General features: G+C 35.8%; 1 protein-coding gene, 1 long non-coding RNA gene and 1 pseudogene across 2 annotated transcripts; 2 read left to right on the top strand and 1 right to left on the bottom strand.

Annotated features, from left to right (window-relative positions):
* Window positions 1-4217: 4217 nt before the first annotated feature.
* LOC113690892 (fasciclin-like arabinogalactan protein 9) lies at window positions 4218-5289 on the top strand. The gene has a single exon (XM_027209007.2). It carries the CDS (start codon window positions 4331-4333, stop codon window positions 5078-5080), a length of 750 nt encoding a protein of 249 aa, XP_027064808.1. The 5' UTR covers window positions 4218-4330; the 3' UTR covers window positions 5081-5289.
* Window positions 5290-7393: 2104 nt separating this feature from the next.
* On the top strand, window positions 7394-12148 carry LOC113690612 (uncharacterized). The gene is made up of 2 exons (XR_011815181.1): window positions 7394-8197; window positions 11681-12148. It is a non-coding gene; the product is annotated as an uncharacterized lncRNA (long non-coding RNA).
* Window positions 12149-14132: 1984 nt separating this feature from the next.
* Window positions 14133-15901, bottom strand: LOC113690203 (strychnine O-methyltransferase-like; annotated as a pseudogene).
* Between the last annotated feature and the right edge of the window lie 2715 nt (window positions 15902-18616).

Below are 18616 nucleotides of genomic sequence, written 5' to 3' on the forward strand. Positions count from 1 at the left end.
AAAATAAATGTGGGAGAAAGAGGATACACAGTTAAATGGGAAAGACTGTAATTTGAATTATTAGTTGACAATAGGTGAGAGAGTTTTAATTTTCATAGAGTTTTTCAATAAGTTAACAATTAAAGAAGGGCATTGTTGTCTTTTTATCATATCAAGGAAGGTTTTTATAATTATGCAAACCTTTGGAGAGCCGAGTGAAATTGTAAAAAATCTCAAGGGCAGTTTTTGAAATTATCCCGATTTTAGTATGAAGAGTCATCGATTTAGGGTTTTTGGGAGAGTTTTTAGAATGTTAATATTTCTGACCCCTTTCACTTATTTTCTTGGATCAGGCTCCCTTCTTTTTTTTTGGTTGGGGGGGGGGTAACATTTCGATTAAGTCCAAATAAAAAATTCCAATAAGTTAAGAATTTCTAATTTATTTAATGCCTTAATTTTCTATTCCAAAAAAAAGTGCTCGATAATATTTTTTCATGTTGGAGATTTTTTATTCTAGACGCGAAATACACGTGTTGGACACAAACATTTGTGGGTCCATCCAAAAATTTTGAAGAGTTAGCCCATGATTATCTGTGAAGACTGAGCCCAAGATTTTATTTGCTTGATATGTTGAAGCCCTAGTTTTGACTTGTATTGAAAGAATTTTTATTAGGACAATTTGCATTTATTAACTACTCTTATAAAGCTATAATCCATAAGTCAGTCCAAAGTGGTGGTTCTTGCATTATTCAACTCTAGTGATTTTGTAATACTTAAAAAATTTGCTATTAAAAAAGTCAGCAATATTTTATCCAGAGCATTTTCACGTTTTCGTCAATTTATGAACATAATCCGTACGTCTTGACCAAAAAAAAAAACTAGGAATTAATCGAGAGATGCATTAAAACAAATGAAAAGGAAACGAAAGGTGAATTATGTTCAAAAGAATACAAAATTATTCTCAAGGGTAAACGGGATTGATTACACGTAGAAATAGGAAACTTGATCCTAAATTCATGCATGGCCAGTTCATATTCATGGTGGTGAAGAGTCTTATAAAGCTATGATCCGCAGGTGAGTCCGGAGTAGTTGATCTTGCTTTGCCTTATTCTGTTGAACGGGAAATGGTCTTCTTGTCCAAGTAGTTATTCAGGTTCTGTGATGATTCTGAAATACTTGAAAATTTTATTATCAGATGAGGGTTAATTCCACTTTGTCCCCCCAAACTTTGGATGATTACCCACTTTAGTGCCTAAACTTCAAAATGGGACACTTAAGTCCCTAAAACTTATAAATTGGGACACTTAAGTCCCTAAACTTATAAAATGGGACACTTAAATTCCTAAACCCTTATAAAATGGGACACTTCGACCACCACGGCATTCAGGATTCTGTTCACAATTTTTCTTAATTGGGAGGTATTTACAAGTTTAGGGATTTAAGTGTCCCATTTTGAAGTTTAGGGACTAAAGTGGGTAATCATCCAAAGTTTGGGGGGACAAAGTGGAATTAACCCATCAGATGATGCTGCAACATCTTATCCCGAATTTTTTTTTAAATTGAAACTAATTAATTCAGTGAATTTTGGACGAATCAATATTCAGATGATCCCTCCAATACACCAATTAATATACAACGACAACAACAACATGGCCAGGAAGGCCACAATAATTTGTATCCCTCTACTTAGTCAATATATATACACAAATCATGGATTTTTTTTTTTTTTTTATAAGTGGAAGGAAGGTTTTGAACTCAGAATCTCCTACTTAGTATACACAAATTATGCGTTACATTAATTCGCTTATTATATATCCTGAACTAATTACCCCATCCTGGCCATTTTGCTGCAATAATATCCAAGCATGTAATGTGTTACATTAGTTGTCCCTATAGCTGGTTAGCAGATGGTTAGGAAGGCCTTTCATAAAATTAAGAAGCAGATGTTAGGTGATATATCAAGTGTTGATACATTTAAGGCCAATAAATAATAGCTTTGTTGTGTCTTCTGGTATAATAATATCATTGGATAAAGTTTCTTTGTTGTGCATGTCATAGGAATATTATTAAGAACCTTAATTTGCATGGTGGTCTTAGGTGCTTTTCTCTCCTTTACTCCCATTACCTTAATATAGTGGAGAGAATTGGAGAAAAAAAAATCATTAAATCATGATTGTATTTAAGTGGAGAATGCGTTACATCGGAAATGGGACAAAGAAATTGACAGACAGCTAGCTTTTCCGAAGCTACATTATTTGTTCTTTGAATTATTCGGACGCTTGGGTGGAAGCTTTTATTAGACATGAAAGAGACACCTGAGCTGATGAACAGATGAACAAGATGATATTTTCCTGTTTAGTTATCCACTTTCGGCAATGAATTATACCTCTTTCTTTTTTTTTTTCTTTTCTTTTTATCCTGTTAAAGTTAATTACAAAACCAACAAGGCGATGATTGAGAACCTAAGAGGATATTTGCATTGTCTTTTTTGAAAGAGTTTTTGTAAAAAAAGATTAAAAAAAATTAAAATTATTGTAGTACTTTTTGAAATGTGATGTACGTAACATAAAAATGTAAATGAAAAATGAATTAAGGAAATATTCAAAAAAAAAAACTCAAAAAAATTCCCCCCTTAAAAATTCGTCTCTTAAAAATGAGGTGTTTTTGATGTTGTAATTAAGACGATGGAAGTCCATTATGTCCTCTACTTGCTTGTATAACAGTGGAATTATTGACAGTCTATGCTGTAGAGGCATCATTGGAGTCTGTCAATTGCATTCATTTCAAGACTGATCATCATACACAAGATCATGAACAGAAGACTAGTGTATGAATTCAATTTGTGACTTCATTAGTGTGTACCAGCCCCTAGTTCTTGATCTCTAATTATAGGTCTCAATTACACCACAAAATATGTACAATATAAAAATTAATGTATGTCATTACATGACACATCCATACTAACATACAAAATTCAAATCGGACAATCTCTTTGTCACCAACCCTATTCTGGGCTTGTTCTCGATTAATTGTTTTAACTTTTAACTGATTATAGATTTTGATTTTGTACAATCAGTTTTTTGTGATTTTTTGAATATTTTTGTATTCTGATTATAGATTTTTTTTAATGATAAAAAAAGCTGAATTTTATAATCACCTAAAAATAGCTTTCACTGATTCTGATTATTCTTTAATAATCAGTTTCTGTAATCAAATTTTGTAAAATCTAAAACAACTGAACACAAGGCCTTTGTAACTAGTTCTAATAACTCTAGAGTGCATGGGTTCTAATTTTTGTACAGTGCATTGGTCATGATGTTTGAAGTTTAGAAAAGGCTAAATGAGCACTAGCAAGTTTACAGTAATTCTTACTTACATATTATTACTAATGACAAGAGTGCTCCTAACTCAAGGCTCAAATCTTTACCAGTTGAGCAATAAGACATTGGCCACCAGCAAGATGGCTGATAGGGAATGAATATAATAGCAGAGGATGTATGACACCAGTGGACCAATGCTCAAAATAGAATAAATCAGAAAGCAAGTAGACAGATCAATCATAAGCATATTGTAAAACTGAAAATGTTCCAAGTACCTACTGCCCTGGTTGAAGCCATGCCTTTTGAGCAGATAGCCATAGCCCATATGCCATGTTTAAGGCCAGTCTGTCAAAAGTTCTACATTGCATATTCTTTTCTTGATTAAATCCCATGTTCTATCCCCTGGTGTCTGAACTAGAGTTGGTAAAGCTGTTGGGTCCAGATCATGTACAGTTTATCGCCAGCCTCAAATTTATACAACTCTGATGTGCAATCATTGACCGGGAGCTTGAGGATAATATGCAGTAGAATTATGGAACATGCGCCCCAGCTGTGGGTTTTGAGCATCATTCAACACTTAGGTGATCTGAAACTTGCGTGATGGAGGAGTGCACTGTTGTTGTAGAGAATAGAGAGTAACTTAAAATCATTATTACCTTAAATCAGACAGCTTTTACGAGAAAATATGCTTTAGTAACTTCAACGAATGCAGTCACCATCAAAAGTATTATTCAATCAACGATCCATAATTGTGCTAATTTAGACCTCTTAATAGTGCTCTGGACGTGGTTGTGCGTTGAAATTTGCATGATCACTAGTTCATGCACTGTTACAAGTGGTGTTGATCCAATCTTGAGCTGATATTTCTACCGTATTATATATATATTTTTTAGATGTCCATTTCTCTCCTTCTAACAAGGATTTGTCTTGATTCAAATCCATAGCCAGCTCATTCCAGCCAAACTTCTACATCTTATCCCATAAAACCCCATCTCCTATCAGTCCGTTTCTTGCCCATCACCACAACCACAATGGCTCGAACAGCTCTCTCTCAACTCCTGGCACTCGCTCCACTTCTCTTCCTCCTCCTCCTCCGCATCAATGCTCAATCCTCCACAGCTCCAGCCCCAGCCCCAGAAGGGCCAATCAACACAACCGGCATTCTTGACAAAGCTGGCGGATTCAGCACTTTAATTCGCCTCCTGGATGAGACACAAGCAGGCAATCAAATCGACAACCAACTCAACAATTCCCATGACGGAATGACTCTCTTGGCACCCACAGACAATGCATTCCAAAACCTCCCAGCAGGTGCACTCAACAAGCTTTCAGACCAACAAAAAGTTCAACTTATTCAGTACCACGTTATACCTAAATACTATACCTTAACGAGTCTTCAGACAGTCAGCAACCCTGTCAGAACCGAAGCTTCCGGCCAAGATGGGGGCTTTTTCGGCCTGAATTTCACCGGCCAAACCAACCAAAACCAAGTCAATGTATCATCTGGGACGGTTAATACTCCAATCTATAATGTTGTGAGGGGAAAATTTCCTTTGGCTATTTATCAATTAGATAAGGTTATGTGGCCAATGGAATTCAATGAATCCAAGGCTTCTGCTCCTGTCTCATCTCCACCGACTTTGAACTCAACCAGGAGTGGTTCTGGTGATGGAAATACTACTGCAGAAACGCCTTCTACTAAAAGTGATGCCAAAAGTATGACTGTTGGCCTGAGCCTGATTTCAGGGCTTTGGTTGCTTTGCATGGGGGTGCTCTTTTGAGGAGGAGAAATACGAAAATATATACTTCTGAGGTCTGATTTGCTACAAGGATTCGTGGTATAAGTTGCTTGAGCTGGGCATTTAGACCTTATATATCTCTGCAAATTTTCAATCTGTATTCCATTGTTTCTTTTCTTCGGTAATTACCTCTGTTTTCATTGTTTTGTACATTGTATCCATTTGATTTTGCAAAGATTTTTTTTACTTTATTGGGGTACTTACAATGATCAATATTTGTTTCAGATGCTTGCAATAAATGCAATTCCACAAATTCTTGAAGCAAATTGCGTCGTAGAAATTAGATCCACTTAATCCCAAGATCATACACTACATCTTTAAGTGGCTTTGGAAATGAGTGCACTAGTTTAGCTTTGATTGAAACACCAATTGTATGCGGATCTCTTACTTTTGTTAGCATATTATGACTCAAAACAAGCTTCGTGAAGCACCGAATTATTCAGGGGAAAAAAAAAATGGAATGAAGAAGCATCTAAATTTATTTCCACATTAGCTACTAATTTTTGCCATTAAGCTCGACTTTCACCAAGACATTTTCTCTAAATTAACCTTTGCGTCACTATCAATGATTGTGTCATTAACTTGGTTAATCACCATTATCTAATTTGTCATTGTAGGGGAAGTCTTACTGTAACTGTAGTTTGCTAGAGGCTATGGTGAATGGCTTACTCTTTTTTTTGACAATTAGGAGTGTTTGGATAGCAGATTTCTCCAACATTTTCCAACTCACATTTTCATATTTCCAACCACTTTTTTATCTCACATACATCACATCACAAAAAGTGCTACAATAATTATTCCAAATAATATTTCAAATAACACTCTGTCCAAACAATTCAAATCGGAGATTTTGAACACGTTGAAGTCCAACTTGTAGTCTTTTTGAAAGGAAATTAACTACATTAATCATAATTTTTTAAACCTTTTCACTTATAAAGATGATGATAAAAGTATAATGTACTCAAGAATAATCTACTAAAATTGGTATGCATTAGCATATGAAAGGATTTTTTTTTTTTTTTTTATAAATATTTTGTGAAGGGATTCGTTTGGGATCTTAATTCATAAAGAGGTATCATTTCAGTTATACACTAGGAAAGTTATTTGCACTTTATATTTGATTTTTTTTTTAAATAAAGGAGTGGTGGAATTTAGAAAGTACGACAGCGGGAAAAGGTGATTAGAACCTAATAAAATCTCCCATTATTTGCAGTTATTTTTGTTAAAACGTACAACTTTCTTTGCACACTTAAATAAGATATTGTATACAAGTGACTATCCATCCATGCTTGTAGTATATACTCCAAAATTGTGGCATCTCCACTAATCCACCTTTCCAATGCACCCTTTGCGGAATTATTCCTAATCACACTTCATTCTTTCCTATTTCTTATCTCTTTCAAGAGCTTTAAGAAACACACACTCGAATCTAAGGTTATTCCACCAGTTTACCCAAAAGACAATTGCTGACTTTTGGATAAACTCACGGACCTTAAATCCAAAGACACGCACACCTCTCAGACTGATGTGGGACAAGAATTTTGTAAGGAAAGGAAACGAGGAAGGTTTTCCTATTTCTTATCTCTCTTGTAATTTTTCTAGAAAAAGTAAATATGAGGCACGCAAGAAACTTTTATCCTCTTATAACTATTTATTTCTTGCTAATTTAACCAATTTTTCATTCTACACACGACAGTTCAGATATTCACTTCTACAAATTTTAGATCAGAAATCTAAACCGTGAAAGAAAATTAGCTTTAATTAGTATAAAAGAAACCTCTACCCTTTATAATTATATAAAACCCTAGATGAAATGGACAGATAATAATAGATGGCTCAAATTGCTTAATCTAAAAATTGCTAATTCTCTATACTCTTATTAGGTAAAATGAAACAGACAACCATTTTCTGAATCTTATTGCCATTTATACATGAATGTCCTATTTTTTTTTTTTTTGTAACTAAAAAAAGATGATAAACATGACGTAATTTCAGGGATGCATTTCAATTCCAAATCCTTCTTAGAATGCTTTTTTTGGGCCAAAATATCTTACTAAAATTTGGACATTATATCACTTTTTTGGGCCAAATACCTCCCAAATTTTTGGACAACATAACACAATTAATGCTAGGTTTTGTTAATCATTATGGAATGGAACTTTGCTTAAAAGTGGTTAATTAATTAGATAATCCATTTACGAACAGAACCACTTTTAACTTTAGTTAAATATTAATAATTACTATTTTTCTCAAAACCAGCTGACAATAAAACAGCAACTTACTACACGTTGTCCTAGACCTCTTACGTTACCATTTTTTCTTCTTCATTTTCTCTCCCATTGTATAACTATAACACCTCTGCACCTCCTCCATACACGGTGGCTTTAGGCGGTGGCAACGGCGGAGTTGGTGGATGGCAAGAACCAATAAATATTCCTCTATTAACTTCAATGACATCTATGAGAAAAAAGTAGGCAATAACAACTCTTCTTCATCATCGTTTCCGTCTCCTTCATCTTCTCTTTCATCATCAGCTTCATCTTTGACAAGTCCCAATAAAACCATAATCTCAAATTCAAGAATCCATGGCCATATGCTTGTTTTGAGCAAACCCGCTACACCAAAACCGAAACCCATCGTTGTTCCGCAGAACCCAGCTCCGAAAACTCCAGCTTTGACGAAACCGGATAAAGTTCCAGATCAAACCGGATCTGAACCGGATAACATCTCGCTGCGTCCGCAGGGTCGAACCGGATCCGGTTCACCCGTCACTTTGTCTCCTTTGCCGTCTCCCGGGAAACCCGCTTCTCCTTTGACTGCGCCGTTGTTGAAATCGGACCGGTTTGTGCCGCCACATCTTAGACCGGGTTTTGCGGGCCGGGAGGCGAAGCTACCTGGACCCGAGGCTGTGAAGGGTGGACTAGGCAGTGGAAGAGGAAAAGGGCAGTTTGGAGCTCCGAATCATTACGGTGAGGAAGGGAGACCGAAATCTGGAGGCGGCTATGAGAGGATGAGGAGGATTGGCGCTGAACCTGAGGCAATGAATTTCACGACCCGACCCGGTTCAAGTGGGGCTCGCCCGAGTTCCAGTGGGTGAAGGTATTGTCCAGATCATTTATCAATTTTTTTGTTCCTTTTTCTTTTGGGTGTTTGACAATGGATAAAATGGTTGTTCTTATTTATATGTGTTCCAATGATATGTTAAGAGTTTATTCTTGAATGTGTGAATCATTATATTTATTTATAGCTGCTTTTGTTTATATGTTCGAGCTGTTGGTTAGGAAGTTGGTTGTTTAAGGAAGACAATTCTTTAAAATTTATGTGATTTCTCTTTATGAGCTTTCGCTTGTATTATTTCCTGAACGCATGTAGAAGTAAATGCGAAAAAATACGTCCAGTTCTTGGTGTATATGGTGATTTGTTTTCCACCTGTTAATGTGGTACTTGTGTATAAATTTCTGAGTGGACTTTTCTTGTTTTATAGTGATTGCTACTGAATTAGCCTCTGTCCTCACAAATTTTTGTGAGGAGAGTCATTCACCAGAAAAACATTTGTGCATTCTTCTTTCCTTCAGAGATATTAGAATCGTCGTTGACATGTTTGTGTTTTTGCGGAGTGGTTGTTTGTAAATATGCAGCATTTAATTTTCTTAACAGTATATGTGCATGGATTTTTTTTTTTTTTTTTTTTTATATGTAAGACTTGCCAAAGAAGCCAGAGCACGTGCACATTTGTATTGGTACAGAGATGCCAGGGTCTAAAAAATTTTGAGTGGTTGAACTATAGCCTTGGGTGAAGATTCTTTGCTTTATGACAAGTGGTGTCCATCATATGGGCAACATATCTTTTGTTGCAAATATGGTTGCGTGTTTCATTAGGGAAGTAGGCGGCATGGTTTCATAACCGGTCTTTATATTCATGTGTCTGTCATTTGTAGTTTTCTCTCCAAATTTTGTGTTTAAAGTACAGGTAGACCATGCAAGAAGATTAAGTGTAGGTCAGCTGGGTGAATTTTTTATTGGCTCAAAAGAAAAGGAAATTTTTTGGAGATTTGCTTTTGTTTGGTGATGATTGCTTTTGTCGTTATGCGCAGTGTACGATTCAAATCTTGAAAGAGCAACTAACTCGTTTGTAATTTTTTTTCCAATTAATTAATCTCATAGTGAACAAGTTCTCCGCAATTTTGCATGCTTGAGTTGTCAAGCATTGGTGATCTTCTCTTCTCTATTTTATTCTTTGGCGTAAAAGATCTAGAGAAAATTCGTGAGGGGAGAACGGGAAGTGAACTGATTAAGATCTTTGTGTGGGTCTTTGTGTCTTTCTCTTGTTTCCTTTTAGGGCTTGGCACAAGAAGTCAAGATATTTTGATGTTGATGTTGCTATATCAAGTTGATGGTGTTCAATTGCTTTGAATATTTTCTCTTCAAAAAAGTATAACTGGAGAATTTAATGGAAGAGCAATTTTCTGGTTTAGTTTGACGACAATAATTTCTGCTTAATTGTTTATGTCTTTTGATCTGACTCTGCTTAGCATTTTCTTTCAATGTACTTCTGAGGAATCAAATGCAGACCATAATGTGCTTTTCTGTAGCCTAAGTTGGACATTTCTAAGTGATTGGTTTGTGCAGTTAGCATTCACAAAGCTTTGCATAAGGTTGGCATGAATTCTTGAACTGGCAAATGGCATCTGTAAAACTGAACATCAGTTGTAGAATTGAGAGATTTCAAAAATTTCTTGAGACAGTATTGGCTTTTATTCAACATCTCCTTGTATCTGCACTGGCAACAATTGTTGAAATGGCTGGTGTTCAAGACTATAAATTCTGGAATTTAATACTACTGTTGACTGTAGAAGTTGGAGGTTGAGCCCATAATCGTGAGAGTTTTTTGTTCAAAATAGGGGTGAAGATGCGCTTCCTTTCTTGCAATGTGCCAAGTGAACCTTGCTGTTTGTTGTTGAGCATTTTTTGCTTGAGCAGTGAATGGTTCTAGAAGCCCTTCAATCTGCTGGAGAAGTTGCCAGATGAGTAAAGGCAAAGCATGGACATGGTACCAATGGGGCTAAAAGGTTTCAATATGGGGAGAACATGAATAGAAAAGCCCTACATTTATTGGATAAAGTGAGAAACTAGGTTGACTATTTTGTTTGTAGCTTCTCCCAGAGAAAAAGGTTTTTCAAACTTCTGTACATGCTTGGATGGGCTCTTTGGTTGCCTGGACATACTTGTTTAACCTTTTCCTATACAGGGCTAGTTCTCAACAACTTATTGTACGAGCCACAAGCAGCTTCTTTTCAAAATTAGTAAAAGCTGATTCTGAAAACAGGCCTTGGCTTATGGCTTCTCACAACATTTACTCAATTTTTTAAAAATGTGATGGCAAAAACATTTACTCAATTTCATCATCAAATTTCCAAGATTAAAAGATTCAATTTCAAATAAGCTGCATGTAGCTTATCTAAAGCTGTTGAGAACGAGCCCACAGTTCGTTTGAGGGTTGAATGGCATATATTTTATGAAGCATAGGGAAGGATATAATCTCTCGCTCATCAACTGAGCAAAATTATGGTAAGGCCTTTTGTTACAAAGGGCGGAATTGCAGGATTTGCTATGTTTCTTCCTGCTGCCATGCCTGTCAGGGACAACTAATTGAGCGCTGCTAAAGAAAGATTCCATTGGGGATTGTATAGAATTACATGGTTGCTGTTGAATGCTTGAATAAAATTTTTCTTCCTCAATACCATTTATATCTAATTGTCTAAGGTATTGTGACTTTCTAAAAGCAATCCAAAAAAGTGACTTTCTAAATAAATGTAATATTGGTAAAGGTCAGTCTACGGCTATATTCTCTTTCCCTTAGAAAGCAGAGTATTTTTATAAATTAGTTGGGGTCTCTGATGCTTATGTCAGAGCAGATGGGGAGGATGATATTTTTAGCTCAAGTTATTTACAAGAGATGATAATTTGATTTAATGGTCAAACGAAGATGCAACCTGACTTTTGTGGGTTTACTACTAGATGATCAATTTGTTGCTGATTCAAGCTAGTGCCACTTCAGGCTCTTGAACTGAACTCCTGTACTGTCTTCACATAGGCTAAGGTGCATTGTAGAAGGCTAGTTTTATTATGACTTGCAGTGAGGTGTTTGGCCATAAAATGATTCTTGGTGCAAGGAATGCACCAAGGTTTCGTGAAGACTCACAGAGTTGCCATCTCAACCATTGGAACAGTTTATGTGTCATATCCTCGCAAATTTGTTTTTTCTATATAATTGAGACACAGTTATCAAAATATATGCTGCCTCAGGACGGTCACTGTTTTTACCGATGAATGTTGTGTGGGGATACGTACTCATTACCCCTATCAACCTTCACAATGGTTGATGGTTCAGCTGTAAGGGTTGTTGATAACTTTGTTTGGTCTACTAATAACTGAAGAGACTGCCACTATTATTGGTTGGTAAAAGCATTGAAAATGAGATGATGATGTGCGTGCACATATTTTCCCATCTATCCCTTTTCTTTTTCATAGCTAAGTGATGGCGTGCATCAAAATATTCTCACTCAAACTTGACTTGTACAGAATTCTGTGAAGCTGAGATCGTCTTTCCTGGGGCAAGGATGAATGAAGTCTTGAGAATTGGGTCTTTGCCAATGGATGATCTTTAAAATTGGATCTCACAGTTGTTTTAGATGCTCAGTGGATGCTTGTGTCATGGATGTTGATTTTGACCAGGTAGCTCCTCTCCGCAATAACACCGGGTGACAGGAAGGTTTCTTGAACTGGTGCCATTTCTTAGAGGCTCGAGGATCAAAGCCTTACTTTCTTACTGTTGACCTTGTTGCATTATTTTCCAGTTAAATCAGGAAAGAAAAAAACGAAGATGACAAAGGAATGTAGAATCTGTTTGTATGATTTTCTTCTTTTGTTTACTTTGTGCTCCTCCTGTCTTAGAGGAGCATGTTATGGCGGATTCCTGAATTACTTCAATTTACTTATTATGGCTGTACTGCTCTGTAGCATCTCCCTCTGCTACAATTACAACTCTTACTTTTTTTCTTCTGATATTATCCTTCGTTTTTTTAACTTCTGGGGTTGGGGGATTATCCATATCATATGTTTCTCTTGTGCCACGAGCAGGTTTCTGCAATTTTTTCCCCATCTTCACCCGTTTCCTTCGTTCATTGGCTGATACATACATCTGCTTGTGACAATTATATGAGATATGGACGTGGGGAACATGCGGAGAAACTCCAACATTCCGTTGCCAACATAGAACTGGCAAAAGTTTTGGTTTGTAGTAGTAGTAGACCAGTAGTTGATTTTAGATTTGGAGATGTTTGTCCCAAAACCAGGTGGGAATAGCCGAACAGGAGGACAGTATGACAAAAGCATCATCTATCAAGTGAAAGGTTTCCCTCTCCAACTACGTTACTCACCTGTCTTCTTTAAAGGAAACAAGAGTCAGTCAACTTGCATGTCAATACTCGGTGCCTGGATTATTGGAGGTTAGTTGGTTATTGAATCTCAATCCAATTAATTAAGTTTAACTAATACTTAAAAAAGGTAAATTCACAGTTACAGCTGTTCGAATGACATTTTTTTTCTCCTTTTCTGTCATTGTTTACAAATTTCGCCTGGTTAAACCATTTTTTCAACCAAATTTTATTGCATTGTTCGGTGCCTTCTGGATTCAATTTAGCTTAGGACCGGGAGTTAATTGACCAACCAGCTAGGGAGTTAATAGTTAACACCACGAACTCGAGTTAAAGAGTGTGTAGTTTATTTTCTACTAGTGTTTAAGGCACATTCTATGTATGCAGGGGCGAAACTAATACCCTATAGTAAGTGAGGTCAAATTTTAGTACGGTAAAACTTTTTTTTTTAACTGTACATTATAACTTTACAATGCAAAAAAAAAAAAAAGTAAAAATTACTAACATTCATTCAAATTATAGTTGTATCACCAGTGGCGGAGTTAGGAATTGCAATTACGGGGGGCGAGTCTCTGTTATTTGGACAAAGTCCAAATAACTTTCAAACATTATTATTTGGGTCCTTAGGAGGGGGCAAAGTGAAATTTTTTATCAATATTTTGGGGGGGCAAAACAATATAAGAAAAATTTTTTTTACTTAGAAATTTTTTTATAACAAGTGGAGGGGGGGCAAAGTGAAATTTTTATCAATATTTGGGGGGCAAAACAATATAAATTTTTTTTTTTTACTTAGAAATTTTTTTTTTTAACAATTGGAGGGGGGGCGGTTGCCCCCCCTGGCCCCCCCCTTCCCTCCGCCCCTGTGTATCACTCATCTTCTGAAAATGTTGCAAAATTTATTCATTGTCAATTTGGTTAAATACGTCTTTTCAATATAAGCAACTGAAGCTCTTGAATTTTTTAAAAAAATTTTGCGAATTGCCGTCAACTTGATCTTTTTCGGGTTTCTTTTAAGAAATTTGTCTATGGCTTGTCATAAATAAAAATCATAATAACTTAATTTTATATTATAAATAAAAAAAATTTAGCATCCACTTGAAAAATTCTTGGTTTTGGAAACTTTGAAAAAATTGGTTTGAAGAATTCATTTTTCCACTCCATTCAAGAAAGCTCATCCCCCATTTTTTCTTTTTTGGCAAATTTAGGAAGAATTTATTCTTGAAATAACTTCCATAAATAACTTGAAATAAATTCAAAATTCGTAATGGTATCAATTATGAATTTTCAAAGCACTATACAATTATGAAAAGTGGTTATTATTATAGAAGACTATGCAGGGGTGATCCCAATTTGTACATTGTGCTTCCACTTTAGGTATTGTACAGATGTATAGATACTAGAAATGACTCTTGTTGATTAGTCTAATCCAACTTAATTATAGACATTGATGGGCGAGTTTCTCTGATGCAGGTTTACAGATGTAAATCATCTAGTTGTATTGCATGGTTCCTGATGTTTGGCTTTAAGTTAGTCTCAACTTAGATGTAAATCATCTAGCTACACATGTCAAGCGATGAACAAAAGACAGACACAGAGCCTGAGGATAGAACTTCATCCCTCAGTAATCAATTAATCATGCTGACAATTTTGAACAATGATGATCACACTCCACAAATTGCAAGATGCACAGAAAACAGAATAGTTCTATTGCCAAAGTGGCGATTACTGGCAGAGCAAAGGAAATTCCAACCGAGGGAGACAAAGGTTGAGGGCAAAACTGAAACCTCAATTATTGTAGCAGTACAAATTCTGAACTTTTAGTCTAAGGATAAACCTCAATGAGACAGCACACACCCAACAATGGAAGTGCTTTGTAGTCACTGAAACCAGCATCTTGGAAAAGCTTTGCCCATTCTTTCTCACTCACCGTAACCCATCAACATCTGCATGTTCACACCAACTTGTGTTTCAACTGACTCGTCGTCTTTCATCTGGCTTTCCAAAATCATGTCAATAATAATGACTTTTCCCCCTTTCTCTCTCCCTGGAATAGCCTCTTTGCAGTTCTTGAGAATCTTCACACAATCTTCATCACTCCAGTCATGGAGAATCCACTGTTTTCCAGTGAAATCACAAAATTTAGAATACAGAAATTAGCTGTGTTGGCGTCCTAAATTAAGCTTATCACACTCCATCAGTGCCTCACCTACCGATTAATGGTCGCCAAGAACTCCAGTTTCTTTAGCAAACATTTTAGCCTCTCAAGCAAAAATTTTGCATATGATTATTACTGTTATTCTTCCATACAACCGGCGTCTATGTTAGCGATCTTGCAAATCAACTGTTAAAGCTGGACGTTCAATTGTTTATATTTCAGTTTATTGAAATCGTTGTAGACTTGTCTGTCAACATTGTCGCAATTGTTTCTCAATTATTCGAGTGGCTAAGGAAAAAACGGATTTCATGGAAAATATCCTTAATTACCTTGAGCAAGATTGCATCAGCAGCAGGTACCTTCTCTAGCATATCTCCTGCAACAAAGTCCAAGTTCTCAGTTCCCTCTTGGCCGGCAATCACGTGTGGGAGATCACAGACAACACACTTCAAGTTGGGGAAATTTTGGGCAATGGCCCTAGCAACTGCCCCTGTGCCACCCCCAACATCCGCTAAAGATGTCAAGCCGTCAAACACAAACTTGCATTGGGTCATCATCACCTGAACGATTAAAGTAGAATCATTGGCCATGGCTTCATTGAAGAGGTTTGCAAAATTAGGCTCTTCAACAGCATAAGCCCAGAAGTTTTTCCCATGCGCCGTATCAAATGGAAAGGGATCATCGTTCCTGAACCACTCAGTCAAGGAATTCCAGGGCTTCACTACAACAGGGTCGCTCATATAAAAGATAAATGCCCTTAAATTGAAAGGCTCCTCTTTTAAAAGAAGACGGCCTGCAGCTGTGAGCGCATAGCCTTGATCTTGTAGAACAAAGAAGCCGGCATTTGATAAGAATCGCATCAAGCGATAGATGTGGTTAGCCTTCGAAGGGTTAATTGGAAGGGCAGAAACCAGCTCAGAAAGTGTGATAGGCTCCCCATGTTGATTGATGGCATCCGGGATTCCCAGTTCAATTGCACATTTTAGAGATGCAGACTTTCTCAAGTTGAGCATCTGGTTGCCTACATGATGTTGAGCTGCAAGAAGCTCAGTAAGATTCTCCACTCTTTCCATTCCTGCAACTTTTCGAATCAATGATTTAGGCTGCTTGATTATTGCTTTACAAGTTGGACAAAAATGGTTTCCAGTTTTATAGCAGGTGAGTACAGAGACCAACGGCATTTGCCTGCACTTAATACAAGTCTTTCATTTTTTTTTTTTTTGGCTGATTAGTAACAATTAAAAACATTTGATCAAGTTTCGACTTGTCTGTTTTGGCTTGTAAACATTTGAAAACATTTGAAATCGTTTTCCTTTTAATGTTTATCATATTTTATTCTACAACTGTCTGAAAGGTTTTTGTCCCCATTATAACAGACATATCCTTCCCTTCCCATTTGATACCCATCATGTATGTTTTTATAATCCTCATCCGATATCAATTTTAATTTTCTGCAACTCTTTTTTTTTTTTTTTTTTTTGGTATGCATCTTCAACAACTATTACTTTCTCATGGCTACGATTAAGCCACTTCACATTGCCAAATTTTCTAGTAATCCAAATTAATCAACGTAAATAAGTGTTTTGGAATTCCACACTAAATGGAAAAGGAAAAAAAATCTCAACAAATTTAAAAATGTTAGATTACTAATCATCACGTCCATGTTTTCTAGACTGCGAACATACGTACGTACTATTGCACAATGATTACTACTTATTTATGACTAGGATTAAGCCTTAAAATAATTGATAAAAGTGGACACTAAAAGGGAAAAGATTTCCAAGAATTAAAAAAATGTTAATATTGAATATGTCCTTTTTACACAGTGATCATTATCTAGTCCTGTTGTCAATGATCATACGAAAATGAAATTTGTCGGTTTCGACTGTCGAAGCGAATAAGCATGCTGATCTACGGTTTGGGGCATTCAATAATCAGAGTCAATGAAATGTTATGCCGTCCATTAAGAAACGGAGGAAATAATCAAGTTAATGGTTCTCTTTCCCTCTGTTTTCAGTAAACAAAAGAACCAAAAGGAGGAGTCAATGGTACTCCCTTTCACGAAATCAGAACTCAATGCAAGCTAAATAAAACGAGGGATAATCTCAGAAACCTCCCCTGAGCGTTTTAACAATTGCAAAGAGCTTCCCTCAAGTTTTATAAATTACACCTATCTCCCTTGCTTATATTATTCATGTAATAATATAGACCCAACAAGTTAGATTTTTTTTTTTTCAAAAGTCCTAAACTACCTTTTTTGTACAACAACAAAACAAAAAGTATTTTATAAATCACCTTCATTTACATTTGCACCAAACCAATAATACTATCAAGCCAAGCAATTCCGTCAACATCACCATAAAAATTGTTTCTTGCAACCCGCATGTTAAACTAGATTCGACATTGAAAAAATCATTCACTCCTTTAGTAAAATCCTATAGAATGGTCAAAGCTTATAATTAGTTGCCTATGTTTTCATAATCGTTAGCTTAGGATGTCAAGGCTTGGTTCCACACAAATTCTTGTACATGAGCCATATTGTGGCCATCAAGGGAATCCTTAGGGGAGTTTCTTGGGTTTGGATGGAATTAATTAGGTTTAAAAGAATAAAGTCATGCTTATGACTGTTTAGATCTTCAACAAATTCATTTTGCCAAATCAAAATTTCATTTGCGACCAATCATACCTCAAACTTCAAACCAATGTTGCAGACCATATTTGTTCAAAATAATCTAGTCTACCACCAAATCCCAAAAAATATTAACATCTTAGGGTGCGTTTGATAAAATTAAAGTTTAAAATTTGAAATATAAAAATTTGAAGTTTGAATTTATTATGTTATTGAATTGTTAAATACTAAATCGGATATATTTGAGTGTATATCACATTAAGTGTTAAATAAATAGTTTATCACTTATTTTTTAGAGCAAATTTTGCCAAAAAATTCAGTGTCACTTAATTAATTCAGATATTCTATTTTTTGTTATCAAACGCATTTGAACACGTTAAAATTTGAACCTATTAAATTTAAGTACTGAATTGGGTTATCAAACAGGATTTTAAATATATAAAAAAAACTCTACTTTCACAGGAAAACCAAAACTAAATTGAAAGGGAAGACATGAAGAATTAAAAATACATTCACAATAGAGTTAGAGGGATCAATTGTGGAATGGTTGGCAATAGTGATAGGCATTATTGGAGGGAATCATGGAAGGAAAAAGGGTATATGGAGAGAGATATGAGTTCATGGATAAATGAGAATAGAATGAGATTAAGGAAGAGAGAATGGATGGTCCTTGGTTGTGAGTTGAAGAGATAGGGTTTCTACTTTCTTTTTTTTTTTTTTTTCTTGTGCATATATCTCATTGCATTATATTGTGAATCATTTATTAGGTGAAGGTCATTATAGTCATATTATTGTGCTAGGAGAGGTTAGTGTAATACTCAAAACTTGATGGGAGCTAAGTGAAATTGTCATAAACCTCAGGGGAGGTTTTTGAAATTATCTCATAAAACGAGGAAAAGAATATTCGACTGTGCTTGAAATTGGACAAAACAACTGCAGCAAGATTTTGTAGTTCTTTTACAGCGAAGCCGCGGTATTTGAAAATCCGTGAGATTTTGAACTCGCTTGGCACCCTGCACTTTAGAGTCCACCAAAAATTGCTGTCGTTCTAAAGATCCATTTACTTCAACTTTACCTCTTGTTTTTGGAAATAACAAGACCAATAACATTCAACAATCTTGGATTTTCAATTCTTTTCACTTTGATCGGAATGGTATAATTCTCAGTTTCTGAGAGAAGAATACACCTTAAGAAATCCATATTCGGCCATTGCCAAAGAAACTTAGCACTTCTATCTCCAATCACTGCTTTTCGTTCATATTTTATCCTGCCGGCTGATAGATACCCCTTTTGCGGTT

Source organism: Coffea arabica, chromosome 5c (assembly GCF_036785885.1).
Source record: "Coffea arabica cultivar ET-39 chromosome 5c, Coffea Arabica ET-39 HiFi, whole genome shotgun sequence".
Lineage (NCBI taxonomy): Eukaryota > Viridiplantae > Streptophyta > Magnoliopsida > Gentianales > Rubiaceae > Coffea > Coffea arabica.